At 29.0% G+C, this 26,163-nt stretch overlaps 1 protein-coding gene across 7 annotated transcripts in view; it reads left to right on the top strand.

The window, feature by feature from the left end:
• LOC118197748 (uncharacterized) overlaps nucleotides 1-20,785 on the top strand; it is a 429,345-nt gene extending 408,560 nt beyond the window's left edge. For 6 of the 7 annotated variants that reach the window (XM_085815784.1, XM_085815783.1, XM_085815787.1 and 3 more), the window contains 10 exons: nucleotides 5,228-5,315; nucleotides 6,599-6,748; nucleotides 8,597-8,699; nucleotides 8,811-8,955; nucleotides 10,116-10,303; nucleotides 12,616-12,758; nucleotides 13,800-13,989; nucleotides 15,319-15,496; nucleotides 15,774-15,909; nucleotides 17,042-20,785. In XM_085815784.1, coding sequence (XP_085671910.1) covers nucleotides 5,228-5,315; nucleotides 6,599-6,748; nucleotides 8,597-8,699; nucleotides 8,811-8,955; nucleotides 10,116-10,303; nucleotides 12,616-12,758; nucleotides 13,800-13,989; nucleotides 15,319-15,496; nucleotides 15,774-15,909; nucleotides 17,042-20,220 — 4,500 coding nt within the window. In that variant the 3' untranslated portion in view covers nucleotides 20,221-20,785. The remainder of the gene's footprint in view (nucleotides 1-5,227; nucleotides 5,316-6,598; nucleotides 6,749-8,596; nucleotides 8,700-8,810; nucleotides 8,956-10,115; nucleotides 10,304-12,615; nucleotides 12,759-13,799; nucleotides 13,990-15,318; nucleotides 15,497-15,773; nucleotides 15,910-17,041) is intronic. The other variant, XM_085815785.1, reaches the window with a different exon arrangement.
• The last annotated feature ends 5,378 nt before the right edge of the window (nucleotides 20,786-26,163 follow it).

The raw sequence follows: 26,163 nt of genomic DNA, 5'->3' as shown, positions 1-26,163 counted from the left end.
TATTTCAATACATTAGTTTTTATGTACACTGATTTTAAAAGTAAGACGTAGGCATTTGAGAAGCGAAGCAGCACAGTATTAGCAGAGCAACATTTAAGGAAAGGAATGGAAGAATGACATAATTAATTCACCAACGGTATTTGATGCAATAGTAGGGACAAGCTATGATTCGTTAATATTAGTCTTAGTTACCCTTTTCAAGTAGCATTATATAACATAGAAAGATTTTGAATTTAAGACAAAAGGTTAATTTAGGGGGAGAACACCAAATCTAGAACGTTAATTTTGATGTCGCCAATTATTTCTTAAAACAGCCATCATATTTTGTTATATCTTATTTATATATATATATATATATATATACACTCACATGCAGAATTAAGATAATTTTCAAATTATGTCTGTTTTTATGAAAAATATTGAATTAAATGCACTAATTATGCCGCAGAAGAATTATGTAAATATTCGGAATCGAATACACAAGCGTATAGGTGCGTGTCTGCGGAGCTGTGATTGTGTGGAGATTAGAAGAGCACAAATGCTTTTCAGTGATTTGTGGACTTTTACACCTTAACGACATTCACGATGTTTTTCCCAAGAGTTGGGTAAATTTTTTAAGGTATCAGATCAAATGAGTAACCATGAACATATGGGTGACAGAATGAGATGGAGAATTGTCAGTGGACAAGAGCAGGCAAATCACAAGCGGAGGTTGCTACGGAGGTGTTGTCTGCAGTTTCAGGATGCTGTATCTATATCTAGAAGATCTGAACGAAGTCGATCAAAATCCACAACGGTGAATGAAAATCGTTATTTATTACGTTCACCGTGTATACTGCCACTGTAACCCGAGTTTCATTATCAACAGTTACGCAAAAGCTTCGTGAAGTATGCTAGAAGACCCACAGTTTGTATTCCACTTACTGCAGCATACAAGAGAGCTTGTTTAGCAGGGTGTGACAACATGCGCCTTGGACTAAACTTCAGTCGAGATTAAGCCTAGACATTGATTCTTGACGTACCTGTACCTGGAGAGAACACGAAACACAATACCGTCCCTCCCTCGTAAGGGAAAATGATCATTATGTTGGAGGGAGGTATAAGGGTTTGAATAGACATTATGTTTGATGACACAGTTAGTCCTGGATTCTTGTTAATGGATGACAGGGGTCATCCACATAAGAACTAACTGGTCGACGATCACCTGGAAACAGGATATTCGTCACATGGATTGGCTAGCCAGATCTCCTAACCTTAACCCTATACAACATGTTCGGACCCTCTTTGGAGGGCAATTTCATCTTGTCATCCCATCCAAGAACCATTCCAGAGTTGAAAGCAGCCTTGCTGCCGGAGTGGGATCAACTGCCACAGGGACTCTTCAACTGCCTCCTGCCCATTATGCCGTCACAGCATGGGACTTATCTGGCTGTGAGAGAGGACCATATCTTATATTAACCTCATTTTTAATTCAATATAACAATATGGATTTTGGACATCCCTGCATTATGAGCTTTACATAATCGGCCATACATAAATTGACATTTGAATGGTACATCTCCATCTTTATTATAAATATATGTAAAATATAAAAATCTAGCTTTCAAATAATAAATTAATAGCTCTTTAACTTCCGTTTCATTCTAAAAATAATGGCGATAAATTTTTCTCCCTGTAGTTCTGAGGCACACTTACCAATGAAATCTGAACCCAACATTCTTTACATTAAAGTGTCATGTGATCTGAAATTGAATTCGTATAAAAGCTTAATGACGTTGCAACTCCCTCTTCTCCTCTTCGCTCCTCTCTTCTGCTTTCTGCTGTGTCGCTAGCTACACAAAGTTTACTTGCCTAAATTTGTCCATTGTTTAAGATGTAAACTGAACAAAATAAGGAGAAGCATAGTGCACCCACAGTCATAATTTGCATTATCGAAATATAAAATTATGTGTGTTCGTCAAGCATCATCTTTCTAACTATGCAGCAAAGTCTTCAAGTTATGTTGCAGTCCTCTCCAATGCCAATCTGTTGTAACTTTACCCTTAACTATTAATTTATTATTTGAAAGTTAGATTTTATATTTTGCATATATATTCATACAAATTTCATTAAAATCTGTCCATTAGTTTTCAGAAATTTGATATAATGTAAAAATTCTCTTAATTTTACACAAGAGTCTTTTTCTTTCTACAGTCAAAAGTCGTTAATTCGGACACCCATAATCTGGACCTCAAAGCTACAAACTTTCTGCACATGCGTTGCGTTGACGCATGCACGTAAGACCTTTAGGACAGCGCATATGCATGTGCGCATGTGCATAATACGTTTACGCATGCACATTTAATGTATAACGGACGGTATAAGCTAAAATTATCTATTTCAGTTAATGTTGCAGATTACGTTGTTCCTTAATCTTTGAATTGGATCCGGCTTATTATTTTTTGCAGACTGTCAGAGCAATTTTATAAAAGTAAGCTTGAACTTTCGATTATGTCAAATAGAATTTCCGATATATATTTACTAATATGTAAAGGATCTACAAAGCGAAAGTATGTTTCGATGTCTGTCAAACAAAAAGTGGAATTGCTGCAAAAAATGGATAAAGGCATATCCTTTGTTTCTCTTACCATTCCGAAATCTATTTATCAATTTCAAGCTGCTCTGCGGGGGGGGGGGGATGTCGCCGTGCGCAATGAACTGGAAATTGATCTCTCAGCACTATCCTTATCTTCAGGGCAGATGTTTTATTTTATTCAGCTTATAATTCCTTACTAAATGTAGTATTTCATCTCGATGTATTCCGTCTTTGATATGATTTAAATCAAATTCCTCGTCATTATAAATATCACGAGTACACATCAAATAGTTTTCTGGTTGCAATTTTCTAATTTCGACTATGCATAATGTATGCTTTACGCATGCACGTGTTGAAAGAAATGTCTAATAAAATAAACAAATAAATATTAAGCTTTTTTTTTTAAATTTTGATACCCTTTAGATCATAATGGCTCTTTATTTTATAAATTATGGTTCATGTTTTTAATTTTATAATTTCTGCATGCCATCGTACCAGATTTAAACTGATGATCTATAATCCGGAAAAATCGATAATCCGAAATCGCCGAAGTTCCGAAGAGTCCGGATTAAAGACTTTTGACTGTATATATAATATGTTATTATTATTATTACAAGATAGTGTATCATATGTATAATAGAATGACCAATAGCTAATACTGTATTTTCTGAATCCCATATTCTCGGTTATGCTTTGTTAATTAAGCTGTTTTTAAAATTTATGGAAATTATAGTCTAATTTTATTAATGATTAATAGTATACTACTATGAGCAGGGTGTAAAGAACATGTTCTGAGAACTTAGAGGTTTTTATGCGATCCTAATCTTCATTTATCTTGTTTTTTTACTTCTTTGTATGGAATGAGGAAAGTATTGTTATCGTGAAAATTTCGTGGCTCATATTTCTACGGAAATATCCATTTTGACAGCTTGTGAATCCATTTGGATGAATTTTTTGCATGAAATCTGTACGCATAGACAGAATAAAGGACTTTTTTTTTTTTTTTTGGGTAAAATGGATTCAAGAGGGGCTTTTTCGCGTCATCTGTATGTACGTATATATGCATCTATGTCCTGACATAACTCAAAAACGACTAGCTATAGAACTTAGAAATTTTGTACATGAGCCTGCAGTAATATATATATGAAGGTTTCCTTTCCGGGATATTTTCAGGAATAAAACTTTATTCATTTTTCCTACCTTTACTTTTGGATTTTTTATCATTTTACAATCTAGCAGCCTACATGCAGATTCATCTTTTTTCTTTTTAATTATTAAGACTTCCAATGGTGACTATTCTCAAAAGTATATATATATATATATATTTGGTTCTACCGGGTAAGGGAGTGGGTATATATACCCACGTTCTTACTCGGTCTTTATTTTTGCAATCGTTGATATCGTAGTCCTATACTTCCACTTACAGAAGTATTTTAAATGATGAAAATATTCAGTTTTGGCAGTGTCAAATAAAAAAAAAAATAGCAATAATTTTTGACAAATAACGAAACCTAACTTATAATGTGACCTCCGATTCCTATCAACAAAAAATGAAATCTAACTTTTAATGCAATCTCCCACTTCCTGAACTTATCCTTGGGAAAGTTTTATACTCATTATAAAAAAATAAAATTATAAAAAGTTTGACTTTTGTATGTAAAAAATTCACTGTAATATTTAATTTCAAAATATGCAATTTTTTATGTCATTTCCAACTTTCCTTGAGGGATCGGTTAATTGAGAATAATTCCAGAAAATAAGTTTAAATGAAGCGTAACAAAAAATTCGTATAATTTAATAAACCGTACAAGGAAATCCTGTAATGCATGAAATGTTCGCATCATATATTTGAAAAAATGAACAGGATTATATGAAAATGTAGTACGGTTTGTGGGCATTTCGAAACATAGACCACTAAAGGCAAACCTTCAGTTAATTTTCTTCATTTAGAACATTTTCTCAGTAAATAGTAATTATTGAACATTTTCTAAGTATATAGTAAACATTAAATGAAGGATTCAAAGTAAAAGAAATTAAAATGGATGAAAACATCTCCATAAATCTGTACTGTTAATTGTATCAGCTTCCTGAAAAATTAGTGATTTTTTTAACATAATCAGTGATCTTGTATTTTCTTCTCTAATAAAAAAATTACGCCAGTTTAATGTAAAGTATTGAGTATTTTTATAGTATAATATATTTAATACTTTAAATTGGGATAGCTTTGGGGATTTGCAATAAATGTTGATAAATACAGGGCTTAATTTCTAAAATTAATTGTAATTTAATACCAATTAACTATTATTTATTAATTATTTTTCAATTATTTATTAATTATTAAACTAATTAAATAGTTAAAGATTAAAGTAGTTAAATAATTAAAATTAAATAAAATGTAGAGAGATAAATTAAAATTTAATAAGCGATTTTTACTAGTATTGTATGGCTAAAAATAAAATTTTCAAGATAAAATTTCTACTGAAATTGTTTAGTTACATAAAAGAAGTACAGGAGCTTCCTTATTTTAGGGCTCCGTTGCATTCCGGCTAGAATTAGGATTTATCCCCAAATCTAAGAAGTAGAGGTTTAAGCTCTGGATAACTATCAAGGACTTTGTGCTATCCTTTCTTACCAAGCACTTTGCATTTTCAGGTTGGATTCTTTCCTTGTGAATGTGTCGAAATTATTGGTGATAAAGTGCCACAGTCTATCAAAATTCCTAAAGCACCAGCAAAACCAGGTAATTCAAATCTGTATTTGCATTTACCCACTAATTAATATATAAAAAAAAAAGTGTGCTTTTCTTATATTAAATTATTAAAGTGATCTTTTTCCTTTCCCCCTTTTTTTACAATGTAATTCAAGTGAATCATATTTTCTTTCGTAATCCATAACATATCATGTAAATGTTTTAACGTATTTTATTTGCATGTACTATGGTTGCATAATCTTAATGTCTTCTTTTAAGATTTTACAGTTTCATATAGTTTCTTACATCTTTTCTTTGAACTTTTCTACATTAAAGTAATTTTTTTATTTCACATTTAATGTACTAAAAATATAATTGCAGTCTTAGTTCTTGCTATATTTAAATATTAAAAGTAATTCATTTTCTTTCTCATTCATTCTGAAATATGGATGATGTGATTCATACAAAAAAAATATTAATCCATGTTCAGTTTAAGCACCAGAAATTAAATTCAAGAATAGTTACAATTGATGGTTAGAGATACTGAAAAATAAAACAATATGTAATAGAGATATTCACCATAACCTATATCCAACACAGCATATAAATGACTAATTTTAATTGATATGTCTGTTTCTGACATCTTGTGGCGCCATCTGACGGATAGTGAGAAAGTTAAAGGTTTCTATGTTTAACAGTTGGGTTAGTTGAATATAGCATAGCACACAAAATATTACACCACATGGAGTTATAACGCAAGGCAAAATATGCGGCTTACTATGCATTTGAGCGCTTTTTCCTAACAAAAAAAGTGTAAAATTTCTCTTGTGGACATTTTTTACCTGTTTTCGAAAGAAACACATTTTTAGAAAACATTAAAAGAAGTAGTATATGTAATGCAGATTGTTGTGAAATTGGTATATGTAAAAGTATAAAACACAACTATAAATTGCTACGACTTATAGAAATATATAATAAAATGTTTTTATTTGATGAGTTCATTTATTCATCGAATCAAAATGATAACGAGTAAAAAATTTGACAAAAAACTTGATTCATAATTTTTATTCCTTTTACAATATCAATTGACAAGATAATTTCTGAAATTTTATTTTGGTTAATTGCCTTCATGTGAGTCTTTGTATTTCTTTCATCTGTCTTCACATGAGGCTGTCTTTTGTACTCTTTTGCATGTTATTACTATTTCTAAAACAACAACAAAAAAATGTTGGCGTGTACCTAAATAAAAAATTCAAATATAGAAAATATTTCAAAAAATTTTGTTGATTATTTTAATAGTTGAACAATTTTTAAGCACAGCATTTTATTTTTAGTACTTCGGAAACATGGGAAATTAATAGCATTCTTCAGATCATTCCTTTTGTCAAGGCCATCAAGGCGAAAATTAAAGCAAAGTGGAATATTAAAGGAAAGAGTTTTTGGTTGTGATTTAGGAGAGCATTTAATGAATACCGGGAGAGACAGTAAGTAATTTACAATTTTATTGATTTCAATTCATGCTGCATAATTAAAATTTTATCTGAAACAATGTTATGAACTAAAAAAATCTAGAAACCTATTACTCAATAATGCAATATTTATTTTAGCTATGACTATAAAATTTGTAAAAAATGTTGTTTCCCAGGTATTAAGTATTTTTTAGCAGTAATTTTTTTTTATAAATATGTTCTTTCTGCAATAAGAAATTCTAATGTGAATTAAAAATAATTATCAGAACTAATATAGAAATACATATAATTTGCAAAACCAAATTCCACAGCTTTCAAATAAACGTGCTACCAAATAAACTTAAAAAAAAAAAAAAAAAAAAAAAAAAAAAAAATTCATTTCAATTTTGTTTTTTGTTCAGGAAACATGCAACTTATTCAAAAAGAGACATGGCAGTTTTGCAAATTCTTCACATTTGATAGACTTGGTGGGTTTTGTAAACTATTATAATTGGGAAAAATTTTGGATATTATTTTTCAATGAAAATATCCATTTTGACCTCTCTCAAATCTATTTGAACAATTTTTTTGCACGATATCTGTATGTATTCCAGTTAAGGTTTTATGTGTTTAGTTTATCTGCATATAGTAGTTTTAAAATTATCAACAATTAAAAAGTTTAATCCTCTATGTCTAATGTGGTAGCTATTTGTTTACATTTGAAGTTGTTATTAGTATACTGAATTAAGTTAGCTGGTGCACAAACATCGGTATCTTTTTGTCCAGTGGGACCTGAACTTAAAATGTTTGTGTACTGCCTTTCTGCCTGTTGGTCGAATTGCTTATTTTGGCATAGAAACTCTAATTTTAATTGCAAAAATTGTTTTTCTTTGACTGTTTTTAACTGTATTTGATGCTTTAGGTTTTTCTTGTATTTTTCAGATTTTAATGAAGATTTTTTTGAGTTTTTATGTAGTTTTGCTATGCTGCAAAGTGAGACTTGAACTATTGAATGAGAAATATATTTCTAATAAAATTCGAGGGAATAAGTTTAAATGAAGTGCCCTAAAAAATGTGTATAATTTAATAGGCAGTACAAGGAAGCCATGTGGTGTCCATACTTTCATTTTATTTGTACTTATGTAGTCATCACATATGTAAAATTTGCATGAAAAATTTATTATTTTAAAATGTCTAGAACTTTTTTATTTATATTAATTGATAAAATAATTGTTTTTCTATTGCAATCAAATTTTAGTAATGCGATTTAAGTAATTACTAAGTGTGTTTATATTAATTTAAAAAACCATTTTCTATTGAGCTATATTTATCATATAAAAAATTGTAGATCAATAAATTGCAGTTTTTTTTTGGGAGGGGAAGAATGTTCCTTTTATGAACATAAATATGTTTTACCAACTAAAGGCTTCTTTTATGAAGTCAGTTTTAATGAATAAAAGTACCCAACATGGGCTATAAAATTGTTTTTCGAAGTTTCACTCTAATGTATATTTGAAATAGTACAGTAATGTGAATATGTTGAATTTCCTATAGGGTTTTTGTTAAATTTATAGAATATTTTATGGCTTAGCCATCAAAATGTGTAAATATTAATACAACTTTCAATAAACAATTTTAGATAACTATTTATATATTATGTTATCAATCATTGTATCATTGTCAATTTACTGTTGTGAGGAAATATTTCAGTTTGCTTTTTATGAAAATGAACAGAATTAATTTTTATAAATTTTGTAGTTTTGTGCAGATTAGAATGTTGAAATGATAATGTAGTAAACATGAAAAAGAAAGAAACTTTTATTTTAAAATTTTAACTGCCTTCTGATTTTAGTATTAATCTTGATTTCCACCCCTCTCTCACAGTTCCTCTTGTTTTAAAATGCTGTACAGAATTTATTGAGCAACATGGAATTGTTGATGGAATATACAGGCTGTCAGGTGTTACATCGAACATCCAAAAACTGAGGTGAATATAAATCAAATCTTACTTAAATAATTAATTCCAAATGTATCTTAGACGAAAAGCATTTTCTGTTCTAAACTTTAAATGTCTTTACATGTGTCCTTTACTTATTAGACTTGCTTTTGATGAGGACAGAGTGCCAAATTTGATGGATGAAGCTATTGTGCAAGATATTCACTGTGTTGCCTCATTATTAAAAATGTACTTCCGTGAATTGCCAAATCCTCTCTTAACATTCCACTTATATGACAAATTTGTGGTAAGACGTTCTTTAATTAAATTTCTTAATCTATATAAAAGATAGTTAAAATTTTTATGATTGCTTTTAAGTATTAATGCATAATTTTTGTATTACAGCATGTATCAATTTGCACATTTTAAAACTCACTTTACAGGCTGATTGAGCAAGGCTAGAATAATTATCTAAATATATGAATTTACACTGTGTTGCAAAATTTATTATTTGATCAAAATTAAATGGATATGTTTGATTGTGTTAAAAAAATGAATGCATTACAATACATGTCCTTAAGCAGACAATTTTTAACTCAGAGCTCTGTCTTTATTTATGTGATTATTGCTATTTCTTTTATGTTTACTTCTGCATGAGTCAATAAATTATTTTGCATAGAAGGAAGTTGTTTAGGGAAAGATCTGTTTTTAATGTAAGATCTCCTAAAATTAATCTCTGATTAAAAGGTATAAAGGAAACAATTTTTGAGTAATTTTAAGAATGCTTCTTTTTCAAAAATATGACCTACTTATACAAGTACACACACACACACACACACACACACACACAAAAAAAAAAAAAAAAAAAAAAAAAAGAGAGAGAGAGAGAGAGAAAGTTTAAAAGAAATTAAAGGGAAGAGGGAGACAGATTACTGTTATATCTTATATCTATATATTTATAAATCTTCTTTAAGTTTTAAATCCTTACAAGAGAGAAGAACCGACTTCTTTTATCAGCACAGAGTCTTGATGATTTGTGTAATTTAATACTTGTAAGATTGTTGTAAAATATTTCAAAAATTATTTTCAGTTTTGTGCCATTTAACTTTTATTAACAGTTTGATGCATTAATGAAGTGAAATTTACATGCAAGATGTTAATTGCTGTTCAAAAGTTACATAATATACCAGTATTTTGACTTCATAATTGTATAATATTCATCAAAAATTAATTTTGCAGATATTTTGCAAATGAATCAATATGACTAGGCCATTTAAATTCTGCATGATAAATTATTAGATATTCAATCAAAATATTTTAGATTTACTAAAAGTATTTTGTAAAAGATAGGAAAGATACAAAATGAAATTTTTGTGTTTAATGCCTCACCCCCCCCCCAAAAAAAAATCTGTGTGCTTGCGCTCAGTTGTTAAATTTTCTGTTTCCTTTCTTTACATTAATACTCAGAATGCAGTACAAGCTGATGAAGACATGCGCTTATTGAAGCTACGTGATGTGGTTCAGCAGCTACCTCCTCCTCATTACAGATCATTGGAATATTTGATGAGGCACTTGAGTAAAGTTGCAGCTCATGGTTTTCAGACTGGAATGACCCCCAAAAATGTTGCTATTGTGTGGGCTCCTAATTTATTAAGGTACAAGTATTTCCTTTATCTTCTGAATATTTTTTTCTTTACAGTAGCTGTTTTTAATTTACATTCAGTCTTTTAAATTGTATTATCTGTAAAATAAGGTTAAAAATCCGATTATAAATGTAGCTTCAGGCAAGCAAACAAAATTTATGTGGATCTGAAAATTATTTAAACAATTGTGTTAGCTGGGAAAACCTGAATGCATTATGGAAATCATATCTCAAATGGAGAAAACACAAATTAATAATTTACTATCAGATTGGAATGCAGTTAATATTTTTAACTGAAGGAATTTCTTAAGAAGAGACACATTAAATGAGAGCACTTTTCATCTTGGATGGTTTAAAATAATCATCTGCTAATTGAAAAAAATCCATTTAAGAAAATATCAGTTATGATAGTAAATACTGATTTTATTAACATACTTCTCTCACTTTTTATGTTATGTACATTCTAGACTATCGTAAAAGGGAAAAAGTGTACAATTTGACATTAATTAATCATCTTACTTGACACTAACTCAGTTTATATTAAGAATATATTTGCTAAAATTGCCCCTAGTAACAGTAATTGACATGTGTATATTTTAAACTTGTTTTGGGTTTAATAGTGACTGTCTACACAGAATAGTTTCTACTATTTTATAACTGATAACACCAATTCTGATTATTTAAATTGAAGTAGCAATATAATTGTGGTATAAATACAACAGTTAAATAATGAAAATGTGCTTAATTTAAATAACCACCAAAGCATCTTTATAAAAGATTTCAGCTTTAATAACTATAGTTTTGAATGCATCTTAGCAACTGTAACTTCAGTATCATTCATCAAATGCTTGTGGAAAAGGGAAGATAATTACGTAGGAAAATTTTATATATCTGTGTTTCAAAAAGCACTATTTTTTATTAGAAAAGTAGATAACATGCATACTAAATGGGAAAAAATCTTTTGGCATTAAAAGTGAAAACACAAGGAAGAGTAACTTGTGTTATATAATATACAAACAGAAACTTTTAGCAGTATTTAATACCTTTGCTATTCTTAAATATTTTTATACTGGAGTTAGATTTGATTTCTTTGGCTAGATACAGGAACATAGGCATATTTAATTAAACATACAATAAACGTATTCTGTGCCTTAAGAAGAGGGCTGCCTGTTTCATAAATCTACCATTAAACACATACACTACCTTTTAGTTTTTTCTGTTATTAAATGTCCTTCTCATTGTAAAGCAACCAATAATAAATAAACTGGAACTGGCATAATGTAAGTAAGTTTTACTCATGCTGATTCCTGTTGCTTTAGTTTTTTTTTTTTTTTTTTACATATTTCATTTGTTACATTCCTTCTGTTCATATTTGACTGCAAGTATTGTAGATATGTTTTAAAAAAGAAGGTATTACTTTCATAATCTCAAGTGTTTTAAAATGTTCAGCTGTTTTTTTCATTAATCTGTAACATATTTTAAAATAAATTCGTTTCAATTTTTAAGATGTATTTTTTTAGAATGTGTTATTTATTACAGTATAAAGTCTGTAATCCTGACTCGTCGGTACTTCGACGATTCTGGATTAGGCGTTTTTCCAGATTATAGATCATTAATTTAAATCTGGTAAGATGGCATGCAGAAATTATACAATTAGGAATATGAAACCGTAATTTATGAAATAATAGCAATTATGATCTAAAGGGTATCGAATTTTACAAAAAAAAAAAAGCTTAATATTTATTTGTTTACTTTATTAAACATTTCTTTCAATGCGCGCATGCGTAAAGCATATGCGCATTCTTTACGCGCATGCGTAAAGCTTGTGGCTTTGAGGTCCGAAATATATATCATTTCGGACCTCGAAGCCACAAGCTATATAGATCATTTCGGATAGTGGACGTCCGGATTACGAACTTTGTACGTATAACATAAATGCTGGAAATTATTTAATTCATCAATTTTATTCAATATCTTTTTAATTTATCTTTGCATTTCTTTTTTAAACAAAATGAGGCACAAAATATATTTTCATAAATTATGATAATTTTATATTATTTGAAAGAGAAAGTATTCTAATAAATTGTAGAGCAAATTTTGCGAAGTTATTCTGATGATTTCTAAAATATTGAATCATTTGAAAACAAATTATTATATATCTAATACATAATACTTATTAATATTTTATTTCTGCTCTCTTTGGATATTTACTGGTGAGTGTAAAAAAACCCTAGAAGTTACATGTAGCTCTAGAATCAGTTACTAGTAAATGTTTGAAGAAATTTTTTTCTGTTACATAATTATTTTTGTCCATTAACTTTTCAGATCAAGGGATATAGAGAATGGTGGTGTTGGAGCTTTGCATGTTGTTGGAGTACAAGCAGTACTGACAGAATACCTCATTAGATATACAGACATCATATTCAGTGAAAAAATGCCTATTTTTCCTAGTCCTGTTCTTGGTGAAGGTATTTTTTTAACTTGTAAATTTTTATAAGAAATGTCTGTTTTTTAAGTAAATAACAGTAATAATAAAAGCTCAACTATCCGGAAAGATCGGGAAATGCCGAATTCCGGATAATTAAGCGCATAAAAATGCATTTCACGGAAGAAAAGTGATATGAATAGAAGAAAGAATTTCTGGTCTTAAATTATAAAAACAGTAATTTTATTTGTTATCAACTTGAATATCAAACACCTACATTTAAATCATGGGAGATTTCAAACGAAAACAGGGCATTTCAGTCTGGAATTTTTAGACATAAACATCAAAGTAAAATCTCATATTTGCTTATGAAATTCCATCGACCATGAAAACTGGTGGAGATTTCACTGAACTTGTGTCAGTCATTCCCGTGGATGTTTGAAAAAACAGATCCCTCTTTATTTAGTCAACATATATAAGTTGCAGAAATAACATACAGGAATAATATACAAAAACTTAAATCGCTTGTCATAATTTTTCATGTTGCACAGCCAGTGTTTATCCATTTTTATATAAGTTGCACTTTTCTAGGTACCAGGATCCTGTAAATGTGAAAATACTCTCCTGCATGCTGTTCCATTGAAGTCAAGTCCTAAATATAGTTAACTTACATCGTTTTTGCAAAAATTAAACCAACTTATAGAGAAGGAATCAGATTTACATATAGTGTTACGTCCTCATGCTTTTCCATTATTGGCGGTAAATCGCACTGTTTGGTGTCAGTTCTTTTATTTGATTCGAATCGCTTTCTATTTGTGCTTTATTGAATGAGTTACAATCTTTTTTTTTTAACTTAATTTGATGTTCAAAAAAGATAAAAATTCTATAATTTGAAAATATTCCGATTAGATGAATGCCAGATAGTTGGGCTTTTTCTGTAATCATAATAACAAAAGTTTATGACTGCAAATTAAGCAAACAGCATAATTAGCAAATGTAAGTAAGTGGATTTTATATAGTTTGGTATGTTTAATGTATGACTATCTATATAATGGATTTATTTGTGTACATATATTAATTTTAGAAACACCAAAAAAGACAAGACCTAAATCTCTGGCAATTTCAACCCCTACAAAGCTGTTATCACTGGAAGAAGCTCGATCAAGGGCATTAACTTCTAACTTACCTGGAGAGCAACAGAAGTTTATTGATGTTGGTGGTGGTGAAGAAAATTTGCCCATAAAGTATCATACTGTGATAGAACTTCCAGTGAGGTGAGACATCAAATCTGTGCATCTTATTTCTGAGAGCAAAAGCAGTTTCCTTAGAAAAGCGAATTTCTTTAAAAATACTTTTAAGTCATAAATGTAGTGACAAAAAATATGAGAAAATATAATTTACCTTTCTTAAAAAATTCATAATTTTTTTTATTTTATAATTGCAGCAACTTAACTTTTGCTTTCTTACATAAATACCTGGAAAATTTTATTGGGCATTGAAAAAATTCTATTATAATATTGTTGCATTTCTGCTCAAATTTGCTGTTTATGTTTGAAAAACTAAAGGCTTACTGTCAAAAAACATTTTGCTGTCAGCAGATTTAAAAGGTAAAAAGTTCTTTAAGCTCTCCGTGTGAGTATAGATTAATTAGTTTGGAATTAATTTTTTAAGAGAATTATTTAATGAAACTGGTCAAAGAATTAAAAAAGACATTGTTTTTAAATAATATTACACTGATGTCACGTTGAAAAAAATATTAGGAGATAATAGTTCATTTGCTTTCCACATAAAAGCAGTCTCATTTTGAAATTTATCAAAAATATGAATAAATTAAACTATTGCTTTTTTTTTTAATCTTGTAAAATTACAGAATTTCAATTAAATTTTGAATACTGTCATTCTTTGAATCCTCACTGATTAGTTATTTTTGGTCTGAAAAGTGCATGCTTTTTTTTTTTTTTTTTTTTTAAGTAGTCATATCCTTTAAAACTTACTCATTTCTCATTTTCATTCTGTACTATATGCATTTTTATTTCCATTTATGTTTAGGTTATACCTAATGAACTCTATCAGTAGGCTCTGAATGCCATGTATAGGTCACAGATTTGATATGCCTGTGTTTGATTAAAATGTCAGAAAAATAAAAGTATCAAATTTATTAATAACTTTTTAAAACATTGCTTTGTTTATTTATTCATATTTTTAACATGAGATATAACTTTATAAAAATAATTCTTAATTGTTCATAAAATGAAATATTAAGAAGTTATGTTTTATTCAGTCTTTATTTTTTGGATTTGCCGGATATACTATTAAGCTTTAGTAAATGCTTGAGGGCAATAGCTTATGGATATTACATAATTGTTAATATTTTTAATTGGGCAAAATTCAACATTAGACTGGTGTTGATTTTATTCTAAAATGGTGTCAGTCAATTTTAGTGTAAAAATCACACGAACTTTGAGAGTGCTTGACACACTTATCATTCGAAGAATTTTACTAAAACTGATGTAGTAATTTAAGATTCAAGTTTGTGTGTTTCTTGATATAAATTCATAATTCATAATAAATATTGCTCTATATATGTTAAATACTTTTTTCAGGCGAAGATCAATGGGCAAGGGCAAAAAATCCCCTTCAGGCTGGCGGTCATTTTTTTCAAGAGGTTGGCATACCACTAGTGGGCGTCGAAAAAGTCGACGCTCCAGGACTGAGGGGCAGTCTGAAAGGCCGAAGATTGGTAGTCCTATCTTTTCAGAACATTCACCTCTAATCTTGCAGGTGGTAATATTTTAAAATAGTTTATTTATTTTAAGAGTAACTACAAGTATATGTAAACTAAAGCACAATCTCAAAATAACAGAGCTATAAAAATAGACGTTTTCTACAAAATTAATTATACTCATATCTTTAATATGGACCTGGCTAATTTTTTCTCCTTTATTCTCTCATTAAAAATCATTGTTGTTTTTCTCTGAAAGAGAATATTCATAACTTATTTCTTAACTTCAGAATCTGTTGAATTTATATAGTTTTGAAACTAGAATTTATTTTTCAGGATAAGGCTGTTACAGAATCTGATGTTTTTCACACTGATGCCAAAAAACTGAGGAGCGTTAAAAGTGCTGAGTCTCTATTTCCTATATCTTCCAATTTATCCGAACAGATAACTGACTATGAGTTCACCCCTGTAGGTGAGGAATATTTTATTTTTCCTTAAACATATATGCAGATATTTTTAATTTTTCTACAATGTGATAACACATGAATTATAAAATTATTAAAAATTTGCAAGAATTACTTTTAAATAAAAGTACAATGGCCATTTTACAAAACTGTATTTTTCATTTTACCAAAACTTTTGGATATATTAATAAGCCAAATAATTAAATGTAAGAAAAACTTTGGCATATTCATTAGATTCCTTGAGTACTGTATGCCATTTAAGTTATTGTAAATTTTTTATAAAAGTGATACGCAGCTCCAGCTTTTTAAGTTAAATTATGCTTTAATCTGCATTGAAGTAATTTTAGTTAAGAAAAATATTTAAGAGTTAGCATATAACATTTTATTTAAACACTCATTTTCTTTCCATTTCAAGATATAAACAGTGTTAAAACTTATAAATACATTCAAAATTAATTAATTCATTTTATCTAAGATTTTACTAGCTAAAATATGCTGTTCCATAAATGTTTTCCATCTAGGGCAATGTTTAAAAAGAATTACTTTTTCCCTTAAATATTGCAACATTTTTCATGTAATTATTTTTAGTTAAAAGTGAATTAAGCCATTAATTATAGTATATACTACATATGATTTTACTGATTATATATTTCAATATATAATCAGTAAAATCCAAAGCTTACTTGCATATTAAAATGCATTTAAAATTTAGGAGCTTTTAGCAGGAATTATGACTTGCATATTACGAAATGTTAATATGAATTCTTGCATATTGTAATGTAATGCCAAAAAAGTATGTTATTTGGATGAGCATTTTACCTTTGTAATAGTTAAGTCTACTGGCAATGATTGAATTTTTTTATAATAATTTTTTGATGTAAATATCTTTATTTCAACTGAACATATTAATGAACTATATTTTTTACACTTTTGTTTAGTTTCTTTTGCGGCTGTTAATGACTTTGTAATGTAAAGATCATTTCAATAAAAGTTTTTTAAATATATTAATAATGGTAAAATATGATTCTTTTGAATACCTAAGAATATTGTATAAATCAAATGTTACATGTGTAGGTAATGTGTTAGGAAAAAAAATTTTTTTTTCCTTGAATGGTAATCAAATTCTTTCTCCTCTTACAGATGAAATTACTACATCTCCTCCAGAATCTGTTGATTTCGATATAGCAAAAGAAATAACTCCATCATCTTTTGCAAAATCAACTTATCAGAAACATATGCGCTCAACTTCTCATGATTCTTACTTTGAAAGACTTATAGACTTCCAAATGGATGATGAATTAGATTTGGATGAAGATTCATTGCTTGAGATGAAGCCATTACAGAAACCTACTTCAGCTGTAAACCAGATTCGGAGTTCAGCTGCGGAAGAAGACATCTGCCATGCTCAAAGTGCGAAAGATTCATTAGGAAGAAATAAAACTGCGCACAAACAAAAACTTGTAAGCTTTGATTCAGAAGCTTCGAGCCCCAAACTGCAAAAATTGTCTTTGAAGCGTCTTTATCACACCTTAAGTTCGCCACCGATGGTGAAGAAAAAAGACTTTTCTAAAAAGGAAAAGAATAATGAGAACTCCGAAAAGCAGCCTTTAGTACAAAGTGAATTAATGATAGTTGATGACAATTTAGCTTTGGAAAAATGTAGAGCATTGAAGCAAGGTGATTCTAAGGTAGAATTTCAGAAGAATGAGGAGTCAGATATTGCTGAACAAACCTCTTTTTCTGAGCAAACTACAGTGCCTTTAAGAGAGTCTTTAACATGTGTATCTAAATTGGAACAGGAAACGGAATTAAGTGCATTATATAAAAAAGATTCAGTACCTGTAGAAATTCATAGAGAATATCAAGACTTGGATATGTCACATGTAAATGAAGAAGAAAATTTTGAAAAACTAGATCAACAATCAATGACAGTGTCAGAGTTTCAAAATGCAAGCATTCACGATGATGCTGATGATAATGCAATTAGTTTCTCAGTAGAAGCAACTAGATCTGATTCTGTTAGCCTCTCTCTTCTTTCATTTGATAATGATCAAGTCTTGTCGGTAGGTAATTCGGCTAGTAAAGATAAACAACTCGAACATAGTGTAGGTCTTCAAAATGGCTCTGTTACTCCCGAGTCTCCAACAGGTGACAATGTTAGTGAAATTCCTAGTAGTGCTGATTCTGAAGCTGGTGATAGTGCTAGTGAATTAGGAAAAGAAGTAGCAATTGGATCAGTTGTGAATGAAATACAAAACAATCACTTATTTAATAATGCAAGCTGTTTATGTGAAAGTGATGAAAAGGATGATAAAATAACAAAACAGGATGAAAATGCTGAAGAAAAATTAGCCAACGAAACAGAACTGCTACAAATAACAAATAATGTAAATATAACTTATAAGCAGAAAGAAGGAACAGCGGCTATATTTTCTCCAGTGCCATCAGAGATTGGTATCAGTCAGGACACCGATAGGCATTTAGCTCTTGACAGCAACTTCGTTGAAAATATAATTTTATCACCTCCTGAAAACTTTGTTGATAAGAGTCCCACAGCAACAGTACAGAAACAAAATGGTAACCTAGCGAGTAAATTAGTTAATGACATAAAGACTTCAGCTAAGTCTCCAGGGCCAAGATCGCTTGAAAGAAGTATGACTGAAGTTCATGAGATTTGCCCAAAATTTGTTTCTGGTATTGCTGTATCTGGGAGCTTAGGTCATGAACTTTTTCGAGCGAACAGTGAATTTGTGGATTCGAGTTTACAAAAAAAGCGGAGTTGTAGCGACAAGTTATCTCCTATATCACCCATTGAAGAATCCAGGAGGAAATTTGAGTCTGAAATAGGTCGACTGATTGTTCGAGATAGGCAAATGAAACTTGAAATGGAGCAGATCAAAGCTGAGAGACAGAGGTATAAAACAGAAAAATCCTTTCCTGAAGTAGATAAAAGTAGATTAAAAAGTGAAAAGAAATTTGTTGATGCTTTAGATTTTCGTAAATCTCCAGTTAAATCCTTTGATAGTGATAGAAAGAAGATGGATCAGGATGACGTCTTGAAAAGCTTGCGAGAGACTGCTGATGATAAGAAAACATCAGAGATGGCATTCACTCATGGATATTCACGTTACATAAGGATGGAAAATAAGCCTTCTGTTAAAGAATTATTGTCAAAATTTGAAAGTCATAAAAAACAAAGTGATATGTGTGAAAGAACTGACAGTGTAGCTTCACCTAAGCAATCTCAAAGTGTCTTTTCTAATGTTCAAGTGATAAATCATAATATTCCTCTAACATCTTCTAAAAGTTTGTCTTCAAATTTTGCTGATTCTAATCAAAGTTGCAAAGACAATCAGATCTCACACACGAAGGAGCATATTTTTCAGACTGAATGTGTAGTTAGATTTCCTCATCCTAAAGCTTCATTCCTAACACAAGACTGGAATAAAAATGGGTCCATTAATAGTGATACATATGATTCTTTTGGGAGTAGGAGCTGGACTAGTGGACAGTGTGATCATCGTACAAAAGTGAATAACTCCAGGACTGCATTTTTGTCATCAGATAATTTGATGACATCCTCTGTACAATCCAACTCGTATGGTAGTTTCAGTACTTCTCCATTTGAAGGATCATCACCTCAATCTCTGACAACAGAGCAGAATAACAAATCAAAGAGTGTAGAATCTAATTGGCTATCTGAGCAGCTGTATAGTGAAAAATCTCATCAGGCAGATCCTACAGGTGGCAGTAAAATGCATCAAAAATATTCTGAAAGTGATGAAAATTCATTTTTTAGCTTCCAACAAACTTATACCAGACCGGGTAGTATAACTTCAAAGATGAGAACTGAATTCTTGCAGCAAGGAATTTCTCAACCTCTTTGTGAAAATGGGAGATCTGTGCTTGCACCAGAAAAATTCAATGCCTGTGATGGAAGTCATTACTCAAGGTCTTCATTTGAGAGTAGAAAAAAAAATTCTACATCAAGACAAAGACCAAAATCAGTGCCACCACCAGTCTGCAGGTTATCATTTGTGTCTTCAACTCCCTATCCTCCTGCACAGCTTACTCAGACTATATCTGTTTCTAAACAAGCTGAAACTTCCCCTAATAATGTGCCAAAGACATCAAGTGTGAACTTAAGTAATGGTCAAGAGTCATCTGATACTAGTCAAACCTGTGGTCCCTCCAAACGCATACGAGATAGGGCAGCCATTTTTGAACGATCCTTGAGCTTCAGTGGTTATGCGGATAAAAAACCATACTCATCATCCAAACACTCGCAAAAAGCTCAAGCAAATTCATATGCAAGGTGAATATTTCTAATATGCCAAAGTGTTGCTACTTAATATAACTAAAAACTATTTTTATTTTCCACTTTTAAAGATAATAAAGTGTATCATCACTTATCTATGTTAAAATTTAGCTGTTATACATGTTTCTGTGCTCATTAATGTTCTCTGTTTATGTGATGAGTATAGTCTTTGAAATATAGGATACTCGGTAACTGCTCACTGAAATTATTCTTTAAGCCTATCTTGCTTAGATGAAGTTTGGACCCTTGTAGATTATAGCTCTATGTATATATTGTAGTTATTGATTTAAAAATATCTTTTTAGATATGTGAAAATCTTTAAAGCCATTAAAATGTAAATGTTTTACTTATAATTGCCTTTTAAAAAATTTATTAATATTCACTCCTTATATACTTGGAATAAAAACACTATATTTAAATGAAAAGTACAATTTTTTTTTCACACATAATTTATTTTTTTAGATAAATCTAAATTTGAATGAATTTGTTAAATAAATTTTTGCATTATTTTTATTCATTGTTCTTAAAAATAAACAGTTCTTCAGTTTGAAGAAATTCTAACGTATCGTTGGGACCATTTAATTTTTCCAGTTTATAAATATTTGATAGAAGGTGTTTCTAATATTAACCTTATCTAGCTATTCAAATTAATTGCAGTTTTTGATACTTCTTTCTCATAAATTATGTTTTCATGTTTGTAAATGGATAAAATAGACTTCTAAGAAAAGTTTTAAATTTTTCTGTGTTTTCCATTGATTTTACTTTGTTGATACGAATTTGTAAAATCTATTAAATTATCCACATTTAAATTAGGTTATTTATTTGTTTTATAATATTTACCTATTTTAAAAATTTTACTCATGTAAGATTCAAAAAAATTAAAAGGAAAAAATGGAAAATTTTTTGTTCCTTTTTTAACATAATTTGCAACTTAGGTAGGAGAACTTTGTTGTATCTAAATATGTTATTTCTTCTCTAGTTAAAGAAATTCCTTTTGAAATACCACCAGAGGATAACTAATAACAGGGAGATTAAAAATATCTCTTGCAAAATGGGCATCCTGCAATCTTCATTTTTAAAATAACTTTTTTTTTTTTTTTTTAAATGACTGTGGGGAGAAACCTAATTTTTTTTGCACAAAATCATTCTTTTATTTTTATCTACACTTATATGACTTTAAGGGCTTCCAAGAGCTATATTTCTTGCATAGTATTTCTAGTTATGGATGCTGATGAAATGGCAAATAGTATCTATAAAATTTCCCACTCTAGGCTTTAAAATATAGCTTATAGATTTTTTTTACATATAGCATAACTGAAATCTGCTATAACCTCAGATCTTCTTTCTTTAAAACGTGAAAATTAATTTCTGTACAATGCTGTTGTAGGTATTCTGCTACTGTTTGAAAATTTTACAAATTAAGCTAAATATGTGCAAATTTTAGAAGCTTTAATGTATGCTAAGTCACTAGAGTTCGACAATAAGCAATTCAAATCGGTGTTCAAATGCTTGAAATTGACTTACTGTCTTTCCTGCATTTTGCATGTAGAATTAATATTATAGCATATTATTTTGGATAGTGTTAAGGGAAAAATACATAAATAAATATAATTTAATATTTTTATAGAGCTGAATATGCACAAGGCATTTTTTTACTTGTATTATTCTGTATTACAATATATGTTTAATAACATGTAATATATAAATCTTAACACTACTACTGTGTAACATTTTAGAATTCTTAATTAACCTTTTAGAGAACATAATTTAAACTAGCTTAATTAATAACTTTTTATGTCTAATCACATAATAAAATATCATTGTGCTAATTTTTAATTATGTATTCAATAAAATACATTGTAATATTTAATAAATGATTCATCCATTATGAATATTAAAAATTTTAGATTTACTCTTGTTAAAATGTAAAATATTCAAAAAATTTTTTAAATCTAATTTATGATAATTAGAAGGAATTTTTATGTATTTAATATAAATTTTAATGTTCTTAAATAATCTGCAATTTTATTTCAAAAATATTTACCAATTAATTATACAATGGGGATTATACTTTTAAGGTTTTTAAATATTTCAATATAAATTTAAAATTTATGTTTTTATGGAGTATTCTGATGACAGAATGGAATATTTAAAAATTTCAAATGAATATTTAGTATTTGTTGTTGTTTTTATTTGCTTATTCCCTCCCCTTGTTAATGCATGTAAAGTTCATAATTTTCTCTAAGTGGATAAGTTGTCCATATAAATAAATGAATTCTCAGTTTCCTGTCAACTTGTGAAAAGTTGACGGAAAAAAAGGAAAATATTGAAATGATTTTAATTTTTATTTGGCAATAGATCTTTGCATCTGAGTACCACATTTGTATGGTAATATACATAATCTTCTACATATAATCTTATAATATAAGTATCTTGAAAACTGATAAAATAAAAATAAAATATAGTGATTGTCAAAGTTGTTCCATTGCTGAACAGCTATGTTGCCGTTTTTTATGATGCTAAAGCATTCTACTGTGTATTTTGTCTATTGTAATACTATTAATTGAAAGAAGTAATTAGTGTTAATATGGGTCTAGTACAACACAATATGAAATTTATACAAAGATCTGAAAGCATTTTTTTTTAAATGTAATGCAAAATTTTTCTGAAATTTATTATAAATTAAATTATTATTTTCTATTTTATTAGAAATTAAATTATTATTATAATTATTTTAGGAAATTAATTATAAGTAAAAGTTTGATAAATTACTAAGAAAAATTAGTGTATAAGGGTATATATATTTTTCAGTTAGATGAGCATAATATTGAAAAAACAAAAGGAAAATTACGGATTGCCACTTTTTAAAATTATTTACCTTGAAAAGCTTTTGAATATTTATCTTATTCTCAAAAGGCCCAGGTAGACAACTTCTTTTTAGTTTTTCCTTAGCTTCTACATTTCTCTAAGTTATTTCGTTACAACACTTTTGATTGCTGACTTACAAATTATAATGTCATTAACACACATATATAATTAAATAAACTGAATAATTAAATTACTGCATCACTTTTACAAATGACAGAAACTATTTGTCCTGCAGTTAGTATTCTTGAAAAATATTCTGAAACTAGAGAGAAGAAAATTATGTTATGTAAAAAAGATTTCTAACTGCTGTTGTTCGTAGTGAATTGCATTTCTGTTTTTGAGTTTTTATTGTTTTAAAAATATTTAAGGAAAACCTGAATGTAGATCAGGTAATATAATTCCATGCATAGATAATGCACTTAGAGTATAAGCTATATGAAAGCTCTAAGCAAAGATCTTGTAAAGCTAGATTTACAAGTATATTCTGTGATATTTGTTTGTAAATTAGAATGTCTGCATACATATAATTTCTGATATATTATGTCTTGTAGAAATAGAATAAATCGCTTGTATTTTCATGTTCTGGAAAAAAAAAAAAGTATCTTTGTGTATGCTTCTTTCAGTTTCAACATTCACCACAGAGGCATGTAGATTGATATTAGTTTATTCATAACTTATTCTCCAAGAATTTCCAGTGAACATAATTCCATTTCTAATAAGTCATAATGCTTTCCCAATGATTTTTACTTAGTGTTTTATTTTCAAAGTACTAATGTTAACAAGTCTCTAACATACTCTTGAATTAGTACATTTTTTAAACAACTTTGAGCTTGCTTAAACTTAACCGACTATTAATAGCATGTACTTCCCGGAGGAAAACTTTTAATAAATTCCTCTGCTATGTGTCTTTAATAGCTTGGCATAGATAAGAATATATTTTGCAACAAAATTATTCATCACAACTTTCAGCTGATGTGCCTTATTTGAAACACAGTTAAATAAATGAGGAAACTATAATGTCTAATAATAATAATAACAATAATGATAATAAAAATAACAATAACAAATAAACACTAAGTTTTTTAGTTTGTGATGATAATTTTTATATGATAATAATGAATGCTTCAAAACCTATTTATTACAGTAATAAATATTAAATATAATGATGTAAAATTTTAATTACATTTCTGTCAATATTGTAGTTGCATTATATTGCATATTTTGATTATAAATTATTTATTTGCTGAAGTAGATTATGAAATATTAGTAATGTTCTAATTAGTCATATTTCACATTCCTCATCCCAGTTATCTTGGGCAGCTAACTATTAAAATAAATTTGATCAAATTGTTTCCTTTTATACTATCTTATTTTTTCAGGGTTTACCTTAAAAAAAAAGAGCACCTTAAAATCATATTTTTTAAAAATTTGGAATATTTTATTTTTGCTAGTGAAAAATAAAACCTAAAGACTTTCTGAAAATGGCTCAAATAATTAAAGAGATGATTAAAAAATGAGGAATAAGGAATAATATTAATTGAATTTTTTTTTTTTCTTTTCTTTCAATAAAAAAAACTTCAGAAATTGGAGGAAAAAAACTTTTTATAAAGTTCAAGCATTAAGAATAGTTTGCATTGCTTATAAAATGAAATTACGTTTGATACAATCTTTGAACTTCAGTTTAATTGAGAAGGAATTTAAAGAGGGTGGAAACATCACAAAAAATTTATGAGCAGTATTTGTGAAATTTCTGAACTTTTTGTGTAATTAATTATTTGTATATTAATACAAATTAGAGTCTGCTGTTTAAAAAGCTCATTTAATCAGATCGAGAATTAAGCCCCCCCCTCCCCCCCCAAAAAATCTGAAAGGTTTCAGATTTTAAACTACGTCCAAAGGGCGATTTTTTTACGCTTTGTGTGTTACCTTTATCTATTAAATATCATGTTCTTTGCACTTAAACCATAAAATTCAATTCAAGAGCAATGTCACAAAATAATTCTAAAATGAGCATATCTTTAGAATTTCAGAGAATTGAGAAATACACAGTTCTGCGCGCTGCAGCTAAAAAGCTCGTTTAATCAGATCGAGAATTAAGTCCCCTCCCCCCCCCCCCAAAATTAAAAAAACTGAAAGGTTTCAGATTTTAAATTACGTCCAAAGGGGCATTTTTAAACATTTTGTGTGTTACCTTTATTTATTAAATATCACGTTCTTTGCACTTAAACCATATAATTCAGTTCAACAGCAACGTCGCAAAATAATTTGAAAATCAGCATATCTTTAGAATTTCGGATACACAGATCCACGTGCTGGAGCTAAAACGTGTTCCCCCCACCGTAGAGTGTTGCCGTTGCGCGCTTTTAAATCGTTGAGTTTGTTAATCGTTGAGTTTTACAAAGTGTGAAATCGATAATAAAACAAATTCCAGATTTCAAATTTGGGCTTTCAGATGCCCATATTCGCAGTAAGGTTGCGTCATTCAAAATTGGATAGCTCTAGGTACCGTTGTTTTATCACAATGCGAGAAACATACATACATTTATGCAGATTCTTCATTATTTAATTTCTTCAAATATAATACAGGCCGATAGTTTTTGGTGGCAACGATTTGGAAAGTGATACGCCGTTTATACTGATTTGCAAAACAAAAACAATAGTCCTTCAGGGACAAAGCCCCTTTGCACTAAATATATATATATATATATATTGAAATTATATTAGGTGAAATAGTGGCATTGTAATTATTTTGCTATATATGGGATGTTGTTTTGAAGCATTAAAAAATGCAAATCCTTTTGAATTTTAATTTTATTCATTGTTTTAAGTTATTTTAACTCGAGTTTTAAGGATGATGGACAAAATTCGGAGGAGGAAAAATATAGAAATAGGAGGCCAGGGTGGGGGGGGGTGAACAGAAACGTAAGAGTTATAACACTGTATTTCAGCAGAACAACAACACGATCATACAGTGGAGTCCTCAAAAATGAAGCCTGAGATAGCAGAGTTTCTTAAACTGTGAGGGTCACCAAAAATTTTAGCAGTTTTGATATTTCTTTAACTTATTATAATAATT

Source organism: Stegodyphus dumicola, chromosome 4 (genome assembly GCF_044657685.1).
Source record: "Stegodyphus dumicola isolate Sdum_Otavi_A_Nest chromosome 4, ASM4465768v1".
Classification (NCBI taxonomy): domain Eukaryota; kingdom Metazoa; phylum Arthropoda; class Arachnida; order Araneae; family Eresidae; genus Stegodyphus; species Stegodyphus dumicola.
The sequence above is the reverse complement of the archived record's forward strand: the minus strand, read 5'-3'. Positions and strand labels throughout refer to the sequence as shown.